General features: G+C 48.0%; 1 protein-coding gene across 3 annotated transcripts in view; it reads right to left on the bottom strand.

Annotated features, from left to right (window-relative positions):
* Positions 1-1,778: 1,778 nt before the first annotated feature.
* Positions 1,779-24,809, bottom strand: part of ACVRL1 (activin A receptor like type 1) — a 50,419-nt gene continuing 27,388 nt past the window's right edge. The window contains exons 9-11 of one of the 3 annotated variants that reach the window (XR_014508039.1): positions 16,295-16,425; positions 4,245-5,055; positions 1,779-2,813 (exon numbers count right to left, since the gene is read on the bottom strand). Coding sequence is in view for 1 of the 3 variants with exons in the window: in XM_083427668.1 (XP_083283794.1) it covers positions 4,921-5,055; positions 16,295-16,425 (266 nt within the window). In the remaining 2 variants the exon portion in view is untranslated. Of the gene's footprint in view, positions 2,814-3,944; positions 5,056-16,294; positions 16,426-24,809 lie in introns of those variants that run through there. The other 2 variants (XR_014508040.1, XM_083427668.1) reach the window with 2 other exon arrangements.

The raw sequence follows: 24,809 nt of genomic DNA, 5'->3' as shown, positions 1-24,809 counted from the left end.
CCACTTGTGTTCCAGGCTGCACTTGCAGCTTACATGCTCACAGGTTGTCCCATTCATTTCTATGGAGAAAGCAAACCCGCTTTTCTTTATGCATGTGAACCGGATGCAGAAATCTCGGTGAGCACTGGAGCCCTCACTCACACCGGGATTGAAGCACAAGTCAGCAGATTCCAAGCGTAAGGATTTAGGAGTCGATGCTATTTTACACGGGGCACACACACTCAACAATTGGGAAACGCTTGCCTGCGAGTGCTCCAATTGGAGAACAGCCTTTACCAAAGATGTAATGGGTTTTGAAGACACTCGAATTCAGGATGCAAGGGAGAAACGTGCTAAGAGGAAGGCACGCTTGGCAAATCCACACCGTGATCAACTCCCGCCCGGAAACCAATGTCCCCACTGTGGAAGGACACGTGGATCCAGATTTGGCCTCCACAGTCATTTACAGACTGATTGTTAAAACCGTGTTTATGGAAGACAATCTTACTTGGCTAGGAGTGATCACCAAAGAAGCAGCAGCAGCAGCAGCAGAAGAAGAAGACACACAGGGCACAGTAAAAAGGTAAAGGGTAAAGGGACCCCTGACCATTAGGTCCAGTCGTGACCGACTCTGGGGTTGCGGCGCTCATCTCGTTTTGTTGGCTGAGGGAGCTGGTGTACAGCTTCCGGGTCATGTGGCGAGCATGACTAAGCCGCTTCTGGCGAACCAGAGCAGTGCACGGAAACACTGTTTACCTTCCAGCCGGAGCGGTACCTATTTATCTACTTGCACTTTGATGTGCTTTCGAACTGCTAGGTTGGCAGGAGCTGGGACCGAGCAACAGGAGCTCACCCCGTCGCGGGGATTCAAACTGCTGACCTTCTGATCGGCAAGCCCTAGGCTCTGTGGTTTAACCCACAGCGCTGAGTCCTTGATGGTTATATCTGCACAATATACATAATTGTCAAAACTTGTTTGCACATTTCACATTTTTAGGTGTATACTTTGATCACACACACACATACATGGGTGCCAGCCTGAATAAAATAGGGGGGGGGGACAGGTAAGCCGTGCCCCACGTAATCAATCACAAGACACAGTGCACGCACACTATTTGAATGGCAGTGCTCATCAACTTGTGGAGGGCCTGTCCCCTTCCATGTACACACATGCATACATCCGTGTAAAAATATACTGCATGAAAAGTGGCACATAATTTCCAAGAGAAGTGAAACTAACAGTACACAGCGTCACAGTACACACTGGTTAATCCCAAATATAGAAACATTTTAAAAGTATGTGTCTGACAGAGGGAATCCCAACTTCAAATTCCAGCTCAGCTATAGGCTTGCTTTCATGTCTCTGTCCCTTGGCAAATATATCTGCAAAGTGTACAAACCCACCTTTTTATTTTAACTAGTCCACCTGTCTAAACATCCCTGTTGGCTATTTGCAACTTAAAAGAAATAGGGAACCGTTGTAGGGCTTCACTGGGGAATCATTACTTGCTATAGGTGAGTGGAGAAGGATTTATTTACAAACCAGCAATTAGAGTTCTTAACTCCCACTAGCCTTAATGGGATTTAAACAGCCCTACGTTGAGATCCAGCTCTATTTTTGTCTTCTCCATGTTATTAATTTCTTTTCTTTTTGAACACTTTCTGCCATTTTCCGTTCTTTTGTGCTCCTTCCCATGACAGAACATTTGATTACCTTCAGTTGCTTTCTATCTTCCCAAACAAAAGCCTGTAATTTCAACTGTCAATGACCGCCCCCCCATAGAAAATCCCCCCTGCAATTTTTCCTCTTTCGGCAAAAATAATGCGGCTTTGTACAAAATGACAAACTTCGTGGGTGCTTTTTTTCCGGTACAAATTTAATAAATATAAAACGCATTTCCGTGCAAAATAATTACATTTCTGAAGCAACCTGAGGTTTTTTTCTGTGTGAAATGAGTTTACATGTCTTTCACATAGGTTTACCTCAGCTGCCCTGTCGTGGATAAATTTTGAGCGGGAATAAATGTTTCTGAAGGATGAATGGCAAGGGAGATTAATTCTTTCGGGGTGACAATACAGCTTGGAGTTGGATTAAAATGGGACAAGTCCCCCAACCCCAATTCCATCCCCCCAAAATTGGCAGTGTACATGCATCAGGGGATCCCGTCTGCAAGCTGCTCATGTGCACAGGCCTGATCCTGCACAGGAAAACTAATGCACACAGTGTATGCAATGTGCAAACAGCCCTGCCAGGCCTCTAAGCCAGTGTGGTGTAGTGATTAAGAGCGGTAGTCTCGTAATCTGGTGAACCGGGTTCAATTCCCTGCTCCTCCACATGCAACTGCTGGGTGACCTTGGGCCAGTCACACTTCTCTGAAGTCTCTCAGCCCCACTCACCTCACAGAGTGTTTCTTGTGGGGGAGGAAGGGAAAGGAGAATGTTAGCCGCTTTGAGACTCCTTAAAGGGAGTGAAAGGCGGGATATCAAATCCAAACTCTTCTTCTTCTAAGCTTGGCTCACCGGGTTGTTTGGGGCAAACCTATATTTCCTGGACCTGACATCACATATGACATCTGGAAACTTCAAGGTGTGGCTGAAAGGAAGAAGAATCAGGAGAGCCCTTAAAACGAGCCCCTGATTCTTCCTTAACAGTCATGGCTTGAATTCAAACCAGGGGTGCAAGGAAGCATTTCCCCTTTGCAACCCAGTTTGGAAGTACAGTGGTACCTCGGGTTAAGAACTTAATTCGTTCTGGAGGTCCATGCTTAACCTGAAACTGTTCTTAACCTGAAGCACCACTTTAGCTAATGGGGCCTCCTGCTGCTGCCGTGCCGCTGCTGCGTGATTTCTGTCTTCATCCTGAAGCAAAGTTCTTAACTCAAGGTACTATTTCTGGGTTAGCAGAGTATGTAGCCTGAAGCGTATGTAACCTGAAGGGTCTGTAACCCGAGGTACCTCTGTACAGGCAGGGAGAGCCCTTCTTGTCCAAGGCAACACATTTTATATGGGAAGCCTCTGGGGGTGAAGGATGAGGCCAGGGAGTTGCTAGTGCCCATTATACTGGAATGTAGACCTTATCCCAATTGATGGAGCTCCTAACCACCCAGAGTTCCTAACCATCCAGTGGGGACACTGGGCTCTCCCTGCCTGTACAGAGCCTAGGGAGAGCCTAGGACTTGCGGATCAGAAGGTCGGCAGTTCGAATCCCTGGGACGGGGTGAGCTCCCTTTGCTTGGTCCCTGATCCTGCCAACCTAGCAGTTCGAAAGCATGTCAAAGTGCAAGTAGAGAAATAGGTACCGCTCTGGCGGGAAGGTAAACTGCATTTCCGTGCGCTGCTGTGGTTTGCTGACTATATGCCGGCTCCCTCGGCAAATCCTTACAGGGTCTTCACTGCGAGATCACATTCATCCGGTGCTATACCAGCTGCACTGGCTCCCGGTGGAGTACAGGATCAGGTTTAAGGTGCTGGTTTTAACCTTTAAAGCCCTATACGGCCTAGGACCCTCGTACCTACGGGACCGCCTCTCCTGGTATGCCCCACAGAGAAACCTACGCTCATCAAATAAAAACATCCTGAAGGTCCCAGGCCTCAGAGAGGTTAGGCTGGCCTCAACTAGAGCCAGGGCTTTCTCGGCTGCGGCTCCAATCTGGTGGAACGCTCTGTCACAAGAGACTAGGGCCCTGCGGGACCTGACATCTTTCCGCAGAGCCTGCAAGACAGAGTTGTTCCACCAGGCCTTTGGTCAGGTCCCAGCCTGACTCCCTCCTCTGGCAACCTGCACAGAATTTTGCTCAACGGTTGCCATTAATTTGACCTTAATTAATTTTTATAATGGAATGTTTTTAGAATGTTTGATTATTTGATTGTTTGATTATTTAATTGTTGTTAGCCGCCCTGAGCCCGGCTTCGGCTGGGGAGGGCGGGATATAAATAAAATTTATTATTTATTATTTATTATAAAGCGAGATGAGTGCCGCAACCCCAGAGTCAGTCACGACAGGACCTAATGGTCAGGGGTCCCTTTACCTTTAACCATCCAGACAGCCTTCCATGCTCATATACGTCTATACACCCCAGGCTTAAATTCCGGTGGCATAGAACAATTGTCTACATGTGCGTGTGAATCTACAGTGGTACCTCAGCTTACATACGCTTCAGGTTACAGACTCCGCTAACCCAGAAATAGTGCTTCAGGTTAAGAACTTTGCTTCAGGATGAGAACAGAGATTGTTCTCCGGCGGCGCGGCAGCAGCAGGAAGCACCATTAGCTAAAGTGGTGCTTCAGGTTAAGAACAGTTTCAGGTTAAGAACGGACCTCCGGAACGAATTAAGTACTTAACCCGAGGTACCACTGTACTCCTGTTCTTGCAAGTCTGCTCTCTCTTTCCTTTTGTAGGCACATATGCGTGATGCAGACAGAACACACACACACAGACAGATATCCTATAGGCCTAATCTAAATACCGGCTTATGAATGGTCCTTAAACTGGTGTTTCCAAGGTAGCAGGCCCTTGGGCAGAACAGCTGTGCTCTTTCCAAGCAGGATCCCTCCCCATTTTTCAGGCGTTGGTGGCGAGACGGCCTGGCGTCAGGTTACAGATCCAGGGGGTATTTATATTAATGTATGTTCTCGGAGAAGTGGGTGTTTCTTCTCCCTGCCTCCCCCCCCCCGCTCACCCCGCTTTTCGTTGCTAGAGAAAACAAATTAAAGACGCCCGAAGCAAGTCATCTGTTCCATGAAATTCTCCTGCAAAGGATCGATCCCAGCCAGGGGGGCTCTAGACCAAATCCTCTTGGCCGGGTTTCAAACAAAGTTTGCTGCGGCCACAGACAGAGGCCAGGACTAGCACACTGGAAGTGGGAGAAGTGACCTTGAACTTTCTTGCTGAGCCAAACAGTCAGAAATTTGATCCCCGGTCCCAGAGCTGGTCCCTGCAGTTACGAGTGTTGTTTGGGTTTGTCGAAGGAGTCGCTGAGTTTTTTCAGTGTCTTTTTAATCCTCAAAGCTGTGAGTCGGGCTGGAGGGCTCTGGAACCAGCATTCCTTCATGATCTTAGCCAGGGCGGACAAAGTCTGGGAGGCAGGGGTGAGGGGAGACAGAGAGAGAAAGAAAGGGGAGGAGGAGGAGGAATATTATTTTCACACAGGAACAACTGCAACATTCAACTACTATAGGCTTGCCTCTAGTATAATTTTACATGATCAGAATCCTGTATATGTAGAACGTTGGTTAGGGATGCGTGGAAACCTCTTCCCCACCACTCCCAAATTTCACTAATCCATACCCTCCATCGTCCAGGTAATCCAAATTGGGACGCTCATTTTATTTTCATGGTGGTGGGGGATGAGTGTTCAGATCCCTGGGCCCTCACTTGTGGGGTGCCTCAGGGTTCCGTCCTCTCCCCCATGCTTTTTAACATCTATATGAAGCCGCTGGGAGAGATCATCAGGGGGTTTGGGCTGGGTGTCCATCAATATGCAGATGATACCCAGCTCTACCTCTCTTTCAAATCAGAACCAGTGAAGGCGGTGAAGCTCCTGTGTGAGTGCCTGGAGGCGGTTGGAGGATGGATGGCGGCTAATGGATTGAGGTTGAATCCTGACAAGACAGAAGTACTGTTTTTGGGGGACAGGGGGCGGGCTGGTGTGGAGGACTCCCTGGTCCTGAATGGGGTAACTGTGGCCCTGAAGGACCAGGTGCGCAGCCTGGAAGTCATTTTGGACTCACGGCTGTCCATGGAGGCACAGGTCAATTCTGTATCCAGGGCAGCTGTCTACCAGCTTCACCTGGTATGCAGGCTGAGACCCTACCTGCCTGCGGACTGTCTCGCCAGAGTGGTGCATGCTCTAGTTATCTCCTGCTTGGACTACTGCAATGCGCTGTATGTGGGGCTACCTTTGAAGGTGACCCGGAAACTACAACTAATCCAGAATGCGGCAGCTAGACTGGTGACTCGGCGTGGCTGCCAAGACTTCTATAACACCAGTCCTCAAAGACCTACATTGGCTCCCAGTACGTTTCCGAGCACAATTCAAAGTGTTGGTGTGGACCTTTAAAGCCCTAAACAGCCACGGCCCAATATACCTGAAGGAGCGTCTCCACCCCCATCGTTCTGTCCGGACGCTGAGGTCCAGCGCCGAGGGCCTTCTGGCGGTTCCTTCATTGCGAGAAGCAAAGCTACAGGGAACCGGGCAGAGGGCCTTCTCAGTAGTGGCGCCCGCCCTGTGGAATGCCCTCCCATCAGATGTCAAAGAGATAAACAACTACCTGACATTCAGAAGACATCTTAAGGCAGCCCTGTTCAGGGAAGTTTTTAATGTGTGACATCTTAGTGTATTTTTGGTCTTTGTGGAAGCCGCCTAGAGTGGCTGGGGAAACCCAGCCAGATGGGCAGGGTACAAATAATAAGTAAGTAAGTAAATAAATAAATAAATATTATTATTTTGGTCCCGAGCTCTTGCAGGAACCAGATGACTCACGCCAGAGGTCAAGACAAAAAACGAACATCTTTTGGTCCAGCATTCTGGTGCGAACCAGCTGACTTGCACCAGAGTGCTGGACCAAAAAAGAAAAGAAAAAAGAGAGACATTCTAGGATCCAATCAGAAGCCAAGACAGGTTTCTATAATTCCAGGATGCCCCACTTAAATTGGTTTGAATGGTATGCTAGTCACACCAAACCTTTTTCTTCTTCTCTCAACATGCTTTAGATGTTTCTCCTGAGTGGGAAACTCCCAAATTACCGCAGCATTTCATTTTAGATAAAATCAGGTGGCGACTCCAATCCCAGTTCTGGTCACGTCTCATAGAGCAATAGGCCAGGACACTGTATTTTGGGGAAATTGAGATGGCAGATGGAAACTGTGCTTGGTTGCTGTTTAAGGAGCATGTCCACCCTCATCTTCAGCTCGGACACTGAGGTCCAACGCCGAGGGCCTTCTGGTGGTTCCCTCACTGTGAGAAGTGGAGCTACAGGGAACCAGGCACAGGGCCTTTTCGGTAGTGGCACCCGCCCTGTGGAACACCCTCCCATCAGATGTCAAGAAGATGAGTAACTTTTAAACTTTTCGAATACATCTGAAGGCAGTCCTGTATCGGGAAGCCTTTTAATGTGTCATGTTTTATTATGTTTTTATATATGTTGGAAGCTGGGTGAGTGAGAAGCTCTTCCAAGGCCCAACCTGGCCACCTGCTGGCACTGGGCTGAAACTTTAGCAATGATAGGATCCTACAAACCTATGATTAGACGTTTTGCATTTATTTAAAAGGTCCCAGGTTCAGATTTGGCTGCTCCAGGCAGGGCTGAGATACATTCCTGTCTGAAACGCTGGGAACTGCTTCAAGTTAGAGGCACATGGATTATTAGTGCGACTCAGCATACAAGCAGATTTCTGCGTTCCGAGAAACAGTTTTTGCCTCTCATTTGCAGACAGGAAAAGGGAGGTCCGGAAAAATTACACCTATAAAAGCAGCCAGGAGACTAATTTACACGAGGCTGTATTCCAAGGGAAGGGGCTGAGGGGTGTGTGTGGGATTTTCAAATAGGGTTCCAGTTGAAGTGGCAGTTAAATGTGGCTCAGTCTGCGTGAGGAAGTTGGATCTCTGAAGACTGAGGGAGACTCTCAATTTAACCGATGCGGACAGAAATATCTTTTTTCTGAGCGAGCCAGAGTAATTGATGCCATCTCTGCAGAACTGGGGCCATCTCTCTACACATCCAATAATTCTCAGGGGGGAACTGCTTGGAAGCTTTCTAAGCATTCAGCCTAGGGTGTTGGAAAGTGAGAGCACTTCGGGGGGGGGGGGGTGAGGGTCCCATATGGACAGCAACAGCAAAAATGCCAGGGAGCTGGAAATAAAATGTCCACCCCACACCTCACTGACTCTCTGCGGGGTCACAATGCCCAGAGGGGAGCTGGGAGCTATCATGGCTTTTGTGTTGTTTGTAATCTGCCTTGGAGATCATTAAAATGAAATGCAGAGTATACCTCTTAAAAATAATGATAATGATAATGAGGATGATGATGATGATAATAATAATAATAATAATAATAATAATAATAATTTATTATTATTTATATCTCGCCCATCTGACAAACTGGAACGTGTCCAGAGGAGGGCAACCAAAATGGTCAAAGGCCTGGAAATGATGCCTTATGAGGAACGGCAAAGGGAGCTGGGCATGTTTAGCCTGGAGAAGAGGAGGTTAAGGGGTGATATGATAGCCATGTTCAAATATATAAAAGGATGTCACATAGAGGAGGGAGAAAGGTTGTTTTCTGCTGCTCCAGAGAAGCGGACACGGAGCAATGGATCCAAACTACAAGAAAGAAGATTCCACCTAAACATTAGGAAGAACTTCCTGACAGTAAGAGCTGTTCGACAGTGGAATTTGCTGCCAAGGAGTGTGGTGGAGTCTCCTTCTTTGGAGGTCTTTAAGCAGAGGCTTGACAACCATATGTCAGAAGTGCTCTGATGGTGTTTCCTGCTTGGCAGGGGGTTGGACTCGATGGCCCTTGTGGTCTCTTCCAACTCTATGATTCTATGATCTGGCTGGGTTTCCCCAGCCACTCTGGGCAGCTCCCAACAGAATACTAAAAACACAATAAAAGATCAAACATTAAAAACTTCCCCAAACCAGGGCTGCCTTCAGATGTCTTCTAAAAGTCAGATAGTTGTTTATTTCCACAGGGCGGGCACCACCACCAAGAAGGTCCTCTGTCTGGTTCCCAGTAACCTCACTCCTTGCAGCGAGAGAACCGCCAGAAGGCCCTCGGAGCTGGACCTCAGTATCTGGGCTGAATGATGCGGGTGGAGACACTCTTTCAGGTATACTGGGCCAAAGCCATTTAGGGCTTTAAAGGTCAACACCAACACTTTGAATTGTGCTCGGAAACATACTGGGAGCCAATGTATGTCTTTCAGGACCAGTCTTGGCGGCCACTCCCACTCACCAGTCTAGTTGCCGCATTCTGGATTAGTTATAGTTTCCAGGTCACCTTCAAAGGTAGCCCCACATAGAGCGCATTGCAGTAGTCCAAGTGAGAGATAACTTAGAGCATGCACTCTGGTGAGACAGTCTGCAGGCAGGTAGGGTCTCGGTCTGCGTACCAGATGGAGCTGATAAACAGCTGCCCTGGACACAGAATTAACCTGCGCCTCCATGGTCAGCTGCAAGTCCAAAATGACTCCCAGGCTGCGCCCCTGGTCCTTCAGGGGCACAGCTACCCCATTCAGGACCAGGGAGTCCTCCACACCTGCCCACCCCCTGTCCCCGCAAAACAGCATTTCTGCCTTGTCAGGATTCAACCTCAATCTGATAGCCACCATCCATCCTCCAACCGCCTCCAGACACTCACACATAACATTCACTGCCTTCACTGGTTCTGATTTGAAAGAGAGGTAGAGCTGGGTATCATCCGCATACTGATGAACACCCAGACCAAACTACGGTAAATGGAAGATCGACTGAATTTCTCCCCCTTTTTTCTCTGCTGTTTGGATGCGATCTGCAATTGCCCAAATCTCACATGAACACTTGGCGATAAACACTGCTACCAACTCAGGCCAAGCCTTGGAACAGAAAGAGTTATGGTTTTCGCCTTCTTCTGTGGATTAAGCTGCCTTGGATGGTCATAAGTATGGAAAAGGTCTTTCGTAACCCATTCTGGATCCCACCCCTCTTTCATATATTCATTCAATACCCTATTTGGGTGGCTTTTTCTCTCATATTTCTGGATCTGCTATAACGACTCAAGAGTGTACTGATACTTTGATATATGCTGTCCTTATTGTGCAAGAATGAATTGTATGAAAATAACTTCTTGGGAGCTGAGCATAAAAATCCCACAAAGCATGAATTAATCACACGAAAGCCTTATATCATGAATACAGGCAAATTAACACTGGCATAACATTTTAAATATTCATTTTAAACTCTTTTTTTGGTATATGTTTTATGTTCTGTACGTCTATAGACCACTGAAGAAGACTTATAGTCGAATTGCATTTGGTTTAGTTATGCTCAGGCTGAGTTGCATTTTTAAAATGAGAATTTAAAGGTTTTGTTAGTGTTAATTTGTTCATGCTATAAAATTTCCACATACTTAGTTTATATCATATTACTTTGTAGAATTTTATGTTCCGATCCCAATTTTTCTTTTTTTCTTCTTTTGCTGGGACATATTTTCTCTTTGTCGGGTTTAGTTTGCATGACAATAAGTTCCTTTACAGGCTTGGCATCAGTACTAATATTCCCCGGGCCCCCAGCACCTGGTGCCATTCTGTTTCCCACCCCTCATTTGCCAAAGAAATGCTCAGGAGAACGGTGGGAAATTAAAATGGTGGCTCAGTCCACCCAGTGCTGATGGCAGCCTTGCCAGTCTTTTGTCAGTGGCTTGTCCATAGCTGTCAACTTACAGATTTGAAAATAAGGGACCAGCAGCCTCGAAAATAAGGGATCAGGAGCCAAAATAAGAGATTTTCCCAACACAGGTATGTTCAACTTCTGAGCCCCTCTGAGCCAAAGGCAGAAAGCTCAGCCAGCAGCCAAACAAAGCCTCAAGTGGTGGTTCCCGCAACGCAGCAACCCGACAAAGGGGATGCAGCAAGGAAAACCACTGTCACCTCTCCGCTGGGAAGCGCTGAGCAAAGGCGAGTCCCCAGGCAACGTGGCTGATTTGATCGGCACAAGGCATGCAAGCTCCACCCCCCAGTCGTTCTTAGACTCCTTATTGGGTGAGCAACGCAGCCGAGCAACACAGTTGGAGTCTCCCTCCTCCCTGATTGGCAGGGAGGGAGGGAGAGGAGCTGCTTCCTTTGAAACCCAGGAAATTTAAGGGACATCATCAATAAGGGACAGCAGCAGGACACGGCGCTGGTATAAGGGACTTTCCCGCCAAATAAGGGACGGTTGACAGCTATGGGCTTGTTGCTGACAGGAAAGCCGACCTGGGCTTACCAAAAGGCCCTTTGCTGAAGTCCCCCTCAAACCCAGTGCAAACCCTGCTTCTTTCATCTGTCTTCTCTTCAATCTTATATGACCATTCTAAAAAAAAAGCAGCCCAATATTATTCATGCTTACTCTAACAGAAGCCCAACAACAATTTGTATTCCTAAGAAGATGCGTTTCTCGGGTTCCACAGCTTCAGTTCACACTTCTAGTACGAAGCGTACAAAGAAAACAGCAACACACATTTAAAATCCCCATGTTGAACCTGATCCATTAGGTTTGCAGACTTTCTGTCTGTTCACAGTGAAAAAGCAGGAAGAACTGGTGGCAGCACTTGCATTTTTTCCCTCTTGGGTGTGTGGTGGAAGGGTTATACAACTGCTTCGCCATGATAACAAATCTAAACAAAGCTCAGGGAAGGGTGGTGGAATGCAGTCCTGCAATGAAAAATCTGGATCTGCCTGCATAAGGAAGCAGACACACAATTCCTTTACCAGATTCTCATGGGTGAAAAGCCTCAAGCCACACTCACTTAGCCTATCTCCTGCAGGCACCTTAAATGTGGATGTGTGAAGCAGTTCACATTGTGATTTTTTTAAAAAAATAATTCCATGCTATAGGAAGCTGAAACGTTTCCCTTATAGGCTAGTGTTACAGGTGTCAGGGGGTTGCTCGAGAGCAATCAGGCAAATGCCTCCCTGGTCTGTTGTTAAGCCTTGTTAAAAGGTAAAGGGACCCCTGACCATTAGGTCCAGTCGTAGTTGACTCTGGCGTTGCGGCGCTCATCTCGCTTTATTGGCCGAGGGAGCCGGTGTACAGCTTCCGGATCATGTGGCCAGCATGACTAAGCCATTTCTGGCGAACCAGAGCAGTGCACGGAAACGCCGTTTACCTTCCCGCTGGAGTGGTACCTATTTATCTACTTGCACTTAGATGTGCTTTCGAACTGCTAGGTTGGCGGGAGCAGGGACCAAGCAACGGGAGCTCACTCCGTCGCAGGGATTCGAACCGCCGACCTTCTGATTGACAAGTCCTAGGCTCTATGGTTTAACCCACAGCGCCACCCGCGTCCCGTAAAGCCTTGTTATTGGTGCAAAAAAACCCTTCGCCATGCAGAGCGCCTCTATTCCGTGTCTTGCTCATTCACTGGCCGAATCTGAGAGTGGGCGGTCCTTAAACCTTCCCCAGCAGAGTAGTTTTTTGACGCCCAGTCTGCGCCTCCCCTCTCTGCGCGGAAGCCTACTGCGCAAGGAAGGCATTGGTAACAGAGGACCTCTCTCCTCCCCGCTTTGCTCAGGCAAGGTGTCCTGGCACCGCCTCGCTAGCAGTTGTTGAACTCCAGCTCCTGCTGTCCGTGAACATTAGCCATGATAAAGGTAAAGGTAAAGGGACCCCTGACCAGTAGGTCCAGTCGTGGCCGACTCTGGGGTTGCGGCGCTCATCTCGCTTTATTGGCCGAGGGAGCAGGTGTACAGCTTCCGGGTCATGTGGCCAGCATGACTAAGACGCTTCTGGCGAACCAGAGCAGCGCACGGAAACGCCGTTTACCTTCCCGCCAGAGCGGTACCTATTTATCTACTTGCACTTCGTGTTTTCGAACTGCTAATTTGGCAGGAGCAGGGACCGAGCAACGGGAGCTCATCCCGTCGCGGGGATTCGAGCCACCGACCTTCTGATTGGCAAGTCCTAGGCTCTGTGGTTTAACTCACAGCGCCACCCGCGTCCCTAGATTGGCCATGATAGCTGGGGCTAATGCAAGTTGGAGTCCAATAGCATCCTGGAGGTTGCCCATCTCTTACTTGCACAAAGCAAGCAAATCCTGTTTTTCACGTATTCACAGTGTGTGCACTTTTAATTCTTCAGCTGTGGAGTATAGGGTCAGGTTCAAGGTGCTGGTCTTGACCTTTAAAGCCCTTTGTGGCTTAGGGCCCTCGTATTTACTGGACTGCCTCTCCTGGTATGCCTCGCAGAGGACCTTAAGGTCCATGAATAACCATAGTTTAGAGGTCCCGTGCCCAAAGATGTCAGACTATCCTCCGCCAGGGCCTATTCAGCGATGGCTCCAACCTGGTGGAATGCTCTGTCCCATGAGACCAGGGCCCTGCAGGATTTAACCACCTTCCGTTGGGCCTGTAAGATAGAGCTATTCCGCCTGGCCTTTAATTTGAATTTAGCCTGATCTTTTATTTCCCTTCTCTTCCCTCCCCCTCCCCTTTTATGAAGATTACCTGCTCTGAGACCCCACAGCTAATTCTCCCCTGGCCTCCTCGCTGGCCCAAGAAGGACCAATTCAGCCAGCTAGTCCTGGGGATTATCTAATGCTTATTTCCCCTAAATTGATTTTTCTATTTTATTGTTATTCATGTTTTTATACTGTATTTTATGCTGCTTTTACAATTAAGTGTTTTAAATTTGTTGTTAGCCGCCCTGATCCCGGTTTTTGAACTGGGAAGGGTGGGGTATAAATAAAAAATTATTATTATTATTATTGCTGTGGAGGGCAGAACCACTCTGAGCTTGAGCCTTATCTCCGGACCACCCAAAGTCCTGGTCATCCTCCCTCTGAGCTCCTGAGATTCCACCCAGCAACGCCCACACAGATTCATATTCTTATCTTCACAGCAAGGAATTTCCTTATTTAATTAACTGGAAAGATAAGTGGAGATCACCAGGGATGCAAATGTTGTATCCTAATGCCACAGGGTGATTGCAAATCTACATACTGTATTATAGATTTGGGAAGGGGATGCTACCCCAAACCCTAGAAATTAATAAATTGTAGGATTTTGAGTATGTGGGATGTGAAGAGAGAAATGCAAGCTGCAGAGGAATTCTTGGGCTAGCTCATGCAAAAAAACAACAACGACCTCGCCAAGCTAGGGCCATCAAGAAACAATACAGGGCCATTGAGGACCATTGGCAATGCAAGAGAACTGTCCCCATCCCCTTGCCCCAGGTGTGAACAGAGAGGGGGGGGGGTTGGAAGGTTGCCAGAGTTAATTGGGTGTGAGGTGACAGGAAAAGAGAGTCTTGAGCAAGTGTTGCTGGGAAGAAGGAAGAAAGACTGGGATCCATCTTGGGCAGGCTGGCTGAAGGCTGCCAGGCAGAGATACCTTGGACTCTAGGGTTGCACCTCTGTGGGGTGTAAGCCCCTCTTGAAATGAGCGTGTTGTAAGAGCTGGACTCCCTCCATGGAGACGTAAGGTGTAAATAGGTGGATAAATCATATTTCTTAAAGCGACAACAGTCTCTGCCGTGTCTCTGTTCTCCCAAGGACCACAGACCCAGCGTGAATGCCTGGAACCCCCTGGAATCTTGCTGCAACTCAGCAGAGAGGAGGGGAGGCACCCAATTTTTGTAACATACACAACACAGAATGCTCTGCCTAAGCCAGATCTGCCTTAGGGCAGCAGGTTGGGGCATGCTGTGGCCCTCCAACTGCTATGGGACTCCCATCTGCCCTAGCCAGCATGGCCAATGGTCAGCGATGGTGGGAGCTGGAGTCCAGCAACAGCTGATGAGCCACAGGTTCCCTACCCCAGTGTCACAATTTGAACTCAAGGTTTTGCCAATTTCATGTCAGAGGACTGCTCAGCCCATTAGAAATTGCTGATCCAGAAACTGCAGTTTCTCCTGCTTGCCCTTTCCATTGCTGGGTCCTTTGTTTTTTTGCACACTCTGCAGGGTGCCTGGAGAACTCTTGGCTTCATTGTTACAGCAGGCTGGGGAAGGGTACCAGCAAGCAAACTATGTCGACCACAGCAAACTACGGCAAGTTCTTAAAGAAATGGGAGTGCCTGATCACATCATCTGTCTCCTGAGAAATCTCTATGTGGGACAAGAAGCTGCAGTTAGAACTGGATATGGAACAACTGATTGGTTCAAAATTGGGAAAGGAGTACGACAAGGCTGTATTTTGCCTCCCTGCTTATTTAACTAATATGCAGAATTCATCATGCGAAAGGCTGGGCTGGATGAATCCCAAGCCGGAATTAAGATTGCCGAAAGAAATATCAACAACCTCAGATATGCAGATGACACAACCTTGATGGCAGAAAGTGAGGAGGAATTAAAGAACCTTTTAATGAGGGCGAAAGAGGAGAGCACAAAATATGGTTTGAAGCTCAACATCAAAAAAACGAAGATCATGGCCACTGGTCCCATCACCTCCTGGCAAATAGAAGGGGAAGAAATTGAAGCAGTGAGAGATTTTACTTTCTTGGGCTCCATGATCACTGCAGATGGTGACAGCAGCCACAAAATTAAAAGATGCCTGCTGTTAATGACATTAAGCATTAAGCATGGTTTGCCATTAAGCAATGACAAACCTAGACAGCATCTTAAAAAGCAGAGACATCACCTTGCCAACAAAGGTCTGTATAGTTAAAGCCATGGTTTTCCCAGTAGTGATGTATGGAAGTGAGAACTGGACGATAAAGAAGGCTGATCGCCAAAGAATTGATGCTTTTGAATTATGGTGCTGGAGGAGACTCTTGGGAGTCCCATGGACTGCAAGAAGATCAAACTTATCCATTCTGAAGGAAATCAGCCCTGAGTGCTCACGGGAAGGACAGATCCTGGAGCTGAGGCTCCAATACTTTGGCCACCTCATGAGAAGAGAAGACTCCCTGGAAAAGACCCTGATGTTGGGAAAGATGGAGGGCGCAAGGAGAAGGGGATGACAGAGGACGAGATGGTGGGACAGTGTTCTTGAAGCTACCAGCATGAGTTTGACCAAACTGCGGGAGGCAGTGGAAGCCAGGAGTGCCTGGCGTGCTCTGGTCCAGGGGGTCACAAAGAGTCGGACACGACTAAACAACTAAACAACAACAACAACCAGCAGCAAGCAAGACCAAGGTAAGAACAGGTAGGAGAAGCTACCTATGTGTGCCTTCAGGAACGGGTATTTTCAAAGCTACAATGCAACACAGCCTCCCCTTAGATTTAAAGCACATGGCTTCCCCCAAAGAGTTCTGGAAACTGCAGTTTACCCTTGCAGAACTATAATTCCCAGCAGCCTTAATGAACTACAGTTTCCAGGATTCTTGCACGGGATTCTTGTGCATTAAACGTATGGTGTAGATGTGACCCGAGGTTGCAGACTGATACCTTAGATGTTATGAACATCCTTTCTCTCTGGGCACAGAAGGTGCCGCTCAGTTTCCCCTGTGGCTGGGTCCCTCGATTTGACATGGAAGCCCAGTTCACATCCAGCTATGATGTTAAACACACTCCTTGTTTCCTTATAAAGGTGGAGGACAGGGCAAGAGATAGAGACCTGGCTCGCTGGTCTCCTCCCCTCGGCTGCATAGAGACCCTCCCTACTTAGAACAAAGAGAGTCTTCACGCTGTATCACTCACCACGTCTGAGTACAACCGATTTGGGATGGTGGGCGTCTGTTGGTCGATGCAAACCACTTTCTTCATATCATCAAAGCTGGGGTCAATTGGCACCATGTCAAAGAAAGGAGGCTTGTAATCTTCGACAATCCCTGCGATATGAAAAGATGGAGCAACAGGGAGGGAGGGAGAGAGAGAGAGAGAGATGTTTGAGGTCAGGGTGTGCAGATCTATAGGGCATTCCATCCATATTGCTGTACACCAAACTGTCTAACTCATCTGCAAATGTGTGCAGTATGTACCTTGGTCTGCTGTAGGCCCCAAGCTAAACTTGAGAACGAGCAAGAAATGGCACACAGGGTGAGGATTTGCAGACAGAGGGATAAGGTAAAGGGACCCCTGACCTTAGGTCCAGTCGTGACCGAATCTGGGGTTGCGGCGCTCATCCCGCTTTATTGGCCGAGGGAGCCGGCGTACAACTTCCAGGTCCAACTAAGCCGCTTCTGGCGAACCAGAGCAGCACACTGAAATGCCATTTACCTTCTTGCCGGAGCGGTACTTATTTATCTACTTGCACTTTGACGTGCTTTCGAACTGCTAGGTTGTCAGGAGCAGGGACAGAGCAACGGGAGCTCACCCCGTCGCAGGGATTCGAACCGCCGACCTTCTGATTGGCAAGTCCTATGCTCTGTGGTTTAACCCACAGCGCCATCCGCGTCCCTGGCATGATCTCTTAAGAGTTCTTAAATGAAACTTTAACACACGGCATGATAAAAGTCTATAATTTTATCAGGACAACAATTGTTGTAACAATTGTTTTCTCAAAATCGATCTTCTGTACCATGAAAATAAACAAAAACAGTATTTGAATTTTTAAAAAGAAAGAGAGCATTAAGATCCTGAAGATGGCCTGAAAAGTTTATTCACAGATCAAGGGAAGCTGACATGCTCCAGACATGCTCCAGACTTGCACTGTGATCAGCTACTCAGCACCCTCATTTTGCAATGCACTGACATTTTTGATGCTAGGATATCCGGAAATTTCAAAGCTATGGCAAGCAAGATAACTGCATGTTTTTTGGCACATTGTAATCAATTCCATTCGCATTTTTCTGGTTTACTTAATACATTCAGTGGAATAGCATAGCCAGCATAAGATAATTGCCAATGAAGCTGAGGAGTTTGGCAAGAGAATACAGGAAGGGGAAAGGGCAATTTGTTCCAAAATGTCATAGCGCTGAAATCAGCACAAGAAGAAATGGCGCGATTGCCGAAGAACAGTTGTATTGTTGATGGCGCAAACCCATCACATTGATACATGCCCTATGAGCCAAACGTGTGTATGCCTCTCATTAAACACAATCAAGTGCATCCACCAGCCATGGTAATCTACGCTAGACTACTGCAATGTGCTTTCCATGATCATCATCATCATCATTTATTACTTATACCCCGCCCATCTGGCCAGGCCTCCCCAGCCACTCTGGGCAGCTTCCAACAGGATATTTGAAGACCTGAGTGGAAACATAGACAGTTGTACCTTGGTTCCCGAACGTAATCCATTCTGGGAGTCCGTTTGACTTACAAAAAGACCCTTCCTGAGACTCCCAACTGCCTGAAGTTAGGTGTGTTGTGACTGGAGAGAAAGAGCCTTCCATGAGTGCAGTGGCGTAGCGTGGGGGGTGCAGGGGGGGGGGGCGGCCGCACTGGGCGCAACATCTGGGGGTTAGGGTTAGGGGGCGCAAATCCATGGGTTAGGGGGTGCAAATTACTTGCCTTGCCCCGGGTGCTGACAACCCATGCTACGCCACTGCATGAGTGGCACACCACATTTGGAAAATCTTTCCCAGGGAGAATTGCCCGATGCCACACACCTCACAACTTCCCAGTGCCGGGCAATGTTTTTATTTGCACAGGCATTTATAATAATAATAATAATAATAATAATAATAATAATAATAATAATACTTTTTATTAAAGCCCACCCTCCCCAGCCAAGGCCGGGCTCAGGGCGGCTAAAAAGCAATAATAAAAACAAGTTGAATGAATACAAATTTTTAAAAAAGATTAAAATACAACATTAAAATATTGAAACATGAAAATATTAAAATGCAGCCTCATCACAGGAGGAGAAACGAGAAAGAAAAAAGAAAGAGGGGGAGGGAATCAAATTGGCTCCAAGCCAAAGGCCAGGCGGAACAACTCTGTCTTACAGGCTCTGCGGAAAGAAATCAGATCCTGCAGGGCCCTGGTCTCATGAGGCAGAGCGTTCCACCAGGCCGGAGCCAGTGTTGAAAAGGCCCTGGCTCTGGTTGAGGCTAATCTAACTTCCTTAGGGCCCGGGACCTCTAGGGTGTTGCTATTTATGGACCTTGAGGCTCTCCGTGGGGCATATTGGGAGAGGCAGTCCCGTAGGTACGAGGGTCCTAGGCGAAGCTGTATGCTCCCAGTGCAGTGTGTGTGTGGGGGGGGGGGATTGCGCGGCGCATGTCTGGGGGGGGCGGCCGTGATGGTACCCCCCTCCCAGATGGTGCCGGGGGCTGTGTGCCCCCTGCCCCCCCATTCCTCCGCCAGTGCAGGCATTCCAGCATATCAGCCAGCTGGTTTTAATGTGGTGCCTCAGATTATTTCTGCTGTTTTTACAGTGGTACCTCGGGTTAAGAACTTAATTTGTTCTGGAGGTCCGTTCTTAACCTGAAACTGTTCTTAATCTGAAGCACCACTTTAGCTAATGGGGCCTCCCGCTGCCACCGCGTCGCTGCTGCACGATTTCTGTTCTCATCCTGAAGCAAAGTTCTTACTATTTCTAGGTTAGCGGAGTCTGTAACCTGAAGCATCTGTAACCTGAAGCGTCCGTAACCCGAGGTACCACTGTATTACTCTTTTGCATTATTTTAGATCTGGATGAAAAACTGTTCTGTAATTTGTGAGCTGCTTTTAAAAGTTGTTGGCCAAAGAGCAGCACCGTAATTTTTGGACAGAGAAACACGTAAGATTTACAGAAATCTCAAGAGAATCTCTGCTGAGCAGTGTCTATACCATGACAGCCAGTGGCGTAGCGTGGGTTGTCAGCACCCGGGGCAAGGCAAGTAATTTGCTCCCCCTAACCTGGGGCAAGGCAAGTAATTTGTGCGCCCCCCTGCACTGTCCCTCCCCCAGATAGTCCCTCTCTCTCACTCCGCACCGCACCACACGCCTGGCACCCTCCCCTCCACAGTGGGCGGCGACCCGGCGGCTCGGATCAGATTCGCACAGCCAGCACTGCAGTGAGAGAGAGTGAGTGAGCCAGGTAGGGGCAGAGAGCTGCGAGTGCAAGCGCGCGGCCCCCCCAGATGTTGCGCCCGGTGCGGCCGGCCCCCCCTGCACCCCCCACGCTACGCCACTGATGACAGCCAATGTGAACCCTAACATGAAAAAAACCTTGCTGTATTATTGATGGCCGGGTACAGCATCACAGTTCAAGCCCATTTGGAGATGGGTGTATATTGAACATGTGGGCTAGCACCACTCTGGTGACTTCATAATGTTGCTTTTTCAACATGTGTTTCTGAGGCCTTTATCTGAAATGCATGTTTGGAAAAGTTTTGAGTGGTGTTTGATGGACGGGGGTGTAGAAAAGATACAGACAAATGGTGAACAGTGGCAGTAATGTTTCGTGAGAATTCTAAGGTCCTTATCACCAGAATGCCTCTTAGTTCCAAAAACAAACAAACACAATTTTGAGAACTACTAGCAGGGAAAAGGTCATAAAGGGCGACAGCAGTTGTAAAGAGCTGTTTGAACTTTGCTGGGTGTAAGCTTGTCACAGTGATTGCTGATGGCACTGATATCTTAATCTTGTTCCTATATCACGGGGAAAACATGTCCATGTAATCTACTGCAGGCAGTGACAAATTCTGATATTAAGCCATGGAATAATCAATGGCTGGCGGGTGCAAAATTACAGTCTTTTGCTATTTGCACACACCCTAGCCAAATTTGACAATAGGGGTGGTTTGTTTGGCAACAGGAAATCCAGATCTGAAACACTAAGAAGTGGGGCATTTCTGGATTCCAAGAAAATGTCAGGCTAAAGACCGGCGCTTTCCAAACTGTGTGTTGTGACACATTATTGCATGGGTAGGCAAACTAAGGAGGGATGCAGGTGGCACTGTGGGTTAAACCACAGAGCCTAGGACTTGCCGATCAGAAGGTCGGCGGTTCGAATCCCCGCGACGGGGTGAGCTCCCGTTGCTCGGTCCCTGCTCCTGACAACCTAGCAGTTTGAAAGCACCTCAAAGTGCAAGTAGATAAATAGGTACCACTCTGACGGGAAGGTAAACAGCATTTCCGTGCGCTGCTATGGTTCGCCAGAAGCAGCTTAGTCATGCTGGCCACATGACCCGGAAGCTGTACGCCGGCTCCCTCGTCCAGTAAAGTGAGATGAGCGCCGCAAGCCCAGAGTCGGTCATGACTGGAGCTAATGGTGAGGGGTCCCTTTACCTTTACCTAGGCAAACTAAGGTCCACGGGCCGGATCAGGCCCAATTGCCTTCTGGATCCAGCCCACAGATGGCCCGGGAATCGTCACGTGGATCACCAGTGCGTACGTTCTTTCCCTCTCCCTCACATGGCGGCGGCAGCGCCTCCTCCCTCCCTCCTCCTGGCTTCTCCCCGCCCTGCCTAGAGGAGGAAGGGGGCTGGGTTTTGTTATTGCCAGCAACAGCAGCACTTGAGCGGCCGCCATTTTAAGCAGCCCCTCTCTGGAGCCCTATTGTGCACCGCTCATCGTCCCGCCGCCAGCCCCCACCGCTCGCAAGACACAGGTAAGCAGTCACCAGGGCTTGTGGTGCTCTTGCATCATTCCACCCCCCCCAATATATTCCGGCCCCCTACAAGGTCTGAGGGACAGTGGACTGGTCCCCTGCTGAAAAGGTTTGCTGACATATTAGTGTGTCGGCTGCAGTGTGTCCTGCAATGCTCCCTGCCCTCCTCCCAGGGCTGGAAAAGGGTTAATTTAACGCCTGTTTTGCTAGTAAAACTGAATTACTGCGTCGCGAAATGATGCATGTCTAAAAAAGTGTGTCACCACCAACATGAAAAGTTTGGAAAGCTCTGCTATATAGACTGACATATCCCAAGATATCTTTGAGTGGAAGAAGCCTGATTATCCTCTCCCAAAACAACTACAGTGGTACCTCGGGTTAAGAACTTAATTTGTTCTGGAGGTCCGTTCTTAACCTGAAACTGTTCTTAACCTTAAGCACCACTTTAGCTAATGGGGCCTCCCGCTGCCACCACATGATTTCTGTTCTAATCCTGAAGCAAAGCTCTTAACCCGAGGTACTATTTCTGGGTTAGTGGAGTCTGTAACCTGAAGCGTCTGTAACCTGAAGTGTATGTAACCCGAGGTACCACTGTACTCTATTCCGAATTTAAATATGGAAAGCCTAATGCTGGTGGTCAACAAAAGAGGTTTAAAGACTCTCTCAAGGCAAATCTAAAAAATGTAGTAGAAACACCGACAACTGGGAAACACTGGCCTGCGAGCGCTCCAGTTGGAGAACAGCCTTTTCCAAAGGTGTCATGGACTTTGAAGACACTCGAACCCAGGACAAAAGGGAGAAATGTGCCAAGAGGAAGACACGCTTGGCAAACCCTCACTGTGATCAGCTCCTCCTGGAAACCTATGTCGCCACTGTGGAAGGACGTGTGGATCCAGAATTGGCCTCCACAGTCACTGACGGACTCACTGTTAAGACCGCGTTTATGGCGGACAATCTTCCTTGGCTATGAGTGATCGCCAAAGAAGAAGAAGACTCACCTTTTTTCCTAAGCTTACAAAACCCCATAACAAAAAAGGATTTGGTTGCACAACTCAGCAGGAAGTTTCACCTGGGCCAATGGTCCTTTGAGGCTGATCAGGGTGCAGCCACCCCCCCTCAAAGCTCAAACTAGTCTCCAACTCCGACAAGTTATTTTCAAGGGGTTGCCAACCAAATGGCAAAAGGCTAGGTTCATTGTTCCCAAAGCCTTGTGCCTGTGGCGCCACCTGGTGGCCAGAATCTCCTCTCACCTAGAACCTCTGGCAGCTGGTCTTTTGTTTGTTAATCCATTCCAATGCTAATTGGCTCCATATGTCTTTAGCACTGGAGACTTTAACCATTTGGGGCTCGCTGACATGGTGTTTTCTGGGTTTCTTAAATATTGATTGCCCCAAAGCCCAGCGAAATGTCGCGCTGTGCCTTGTTATAACTAAAAAAAGAACTGTCAAGGCAGTGGATGATAAGGACCATCAAAACAGTAATCAAAGCAAGCAAGGATTTCTCTATATTTTTTGTATAGGACTCCACATTTGGTAGAGATTGTGTGTGTTTCTGCTGGCATATGTGTGCAGGCATATAGCCACATTAGGCACTTAACAGTTAACAGGCATCCAATTAAGGCCGTGCACTGTGAATATAATAGGCTTATTAATGGGCAGTGCCTATTCCAAAAGAGAGATATAGGATTAGCCCGGCCAATCTGTGCTTTGACTAGGAGATTCTTTTTGCTTTTTAATTAACAAGTGTTTTCTTTTCAGCCTCTCATTTCTGGGGGCAGGTAGGGCTGAGAATTAGCAAGCTGCTGCTTCACCTGTAATAGAAATTCCCCACAGGGAAAGGTCAGGGTGAACCCTGGCTGGCATTATTGTAAACTGAGAAGCATCCAAGCCACAGGAACAAGCTAAACGTCATGATCTCAGGACACATAGTTCTGAATCTTGGACCTTAGTATCAGGCAGACTGTGCCCCCAATGCCTTCTCTATGGGCAAGAGATTGGGATGGGTTTATTTTTACTAATAATAAATAATGTAGCTCCTTTCTCTAAAGCTCAGGGCAGTTCACATGGGTCTCCCTCAACCCACAGTTTATCCTCCTAACAACCTTGTGAAGTATGTTAGGCTATGAAAAAATGATTGGCCCAGGCTCATCTAAGATGCTTCCAAATGGGTTTTCTGAGTTGTACAAGATCTCGCTGTTATCTAGCACCTTCCAGTGCAATTAATATACGAAAAATGATAGAAAACTGTGCTGTAAAGTGCAGAACAACAACCCCTAGCTGACAATGTTGTGTGACCACCACACAAACCTATCTGGAAGAATGCTCAATAAACAACCAGCCTAGAAGCTGCCCAAAACAACTTCCATGCCTGGGGGTGGACATCAGAACTCAGGTCTCCCCAGTCCTAACCCATTTCTCTCACCAGTAGCACACTGTCTCTCGTTTGGCATTTCCTTACTTTTTGACTCTGTTCTTCCCTGCATGAAGACTAAATAGCAGCTGCACTGCACTATTTACAGGGAACCTGCACGCACCGCAAAATTCAGCAAACCCTCCAAGTGTCCCTGTTTTCCTGGCACAGTACTGGATTTACGGAAGCCATCCAGGTTTCTGATTTGATCCTGGAATATCCCGCTTTTCCTTAGGACGTTAAAAGCAGAGACATCACCTTGCCGACAAAGGTCCGTATAGTTAAAGCTATGGTTTTCCCAGTAGTGATGTATGGAAGTGAGAGCTGGACCATGAAGAAGGCTGATCGCCGAAGAATTGATGCTTTTGAATTATGATGCTGGAGGAGACTCTTGAGAGTCCCATGGACTGCAAGAAGATCAAACCTATCCATTCTGAAGGAAATTAGCCCTGAGTGCTCACTGGAAGGACAGATCCTGGAGCTGAGGCTCCAATACTTTGGCCACCTCATGAAAAGAGAAGACTCCCTGGAAAAGACCCTGATGTTGGGAAAGATGGAGGGCACAAGAAGAAGGGGACGACAGAGGACGAGATGGTTGGACAGTGTTCTCAAAGCTACCAGCATGAGTTTGACCAAACTGCGGGAGGCAGTGGAAGACAGGAGTGCCTGGCGTGCTCTGGTCCATGGGGTCACGAAGAGTCGGACATGACTACACAACAAAACTTTCACTGGATAAATGTTGGCAGGTATGAAATAGCATGTCCCTATTTCCTTCGGAGAAATGTCGGAGGGTATGAGAATTGCACAGCACCATTTTCACCCTGCAAAGCTGCCTAGCGAAGATCAGGTTGTGGCCTCTTTCCTACATGCATGCATATGGGGAGAAACAAGAGGCCGTTTCTCGGAGGCCCCTGCATCCTTATGAAGACAGGAACGGCTTTGCTGCGATTCCCCTGCAGGATTGGCTGGGGGATAGCAGAAGTTCCATGGACGTGGCCCATTGCCAGACTGAGCCGCGATGCTGCTTGTTTCCTAATCAGAGCTGAACAAACAAAGTGCTGATTGAGTCTAATGGTCCCTTTAATCAGTAAGCCTGGCGCTGACACTAGATTACAGTGTTTATAATTTACAGCTAATCATTCGCGTGGAAAAGGAAAATAAAAGAGAAGCCTCCATCCAACTAGACCAGCCGAAAGCCTTCGCATTAACAAGCCTGATTAGTGATTATTTCTGCGCAGGGAGCCAAATGCTAAGGGAGATGGTGGTGTGTGGCTGTCCTCCCCTTTGCATTCTCTGGCTGCAGCTGCTATTTTCAATCCTAAA

This window comes from Podarcis tiliguerta (genome assembly GCF_965153285.1).
Source record: "Podarcis tiliguerta genome assembly, chromosome: 2".
NCBI classification, from domain to species: domain Eukaryota; kingdom Metazoa; phylum Chordata; class Lepidosauria; order Squamata; family Lacertidae; genus Podarcis; species Podarcis tiliguerta.
The sequence above is the reverse complement of the archived record's forward strand: the minus strand, read 5'-3'. Positions and strand labels throughout refer to the sequence as shown.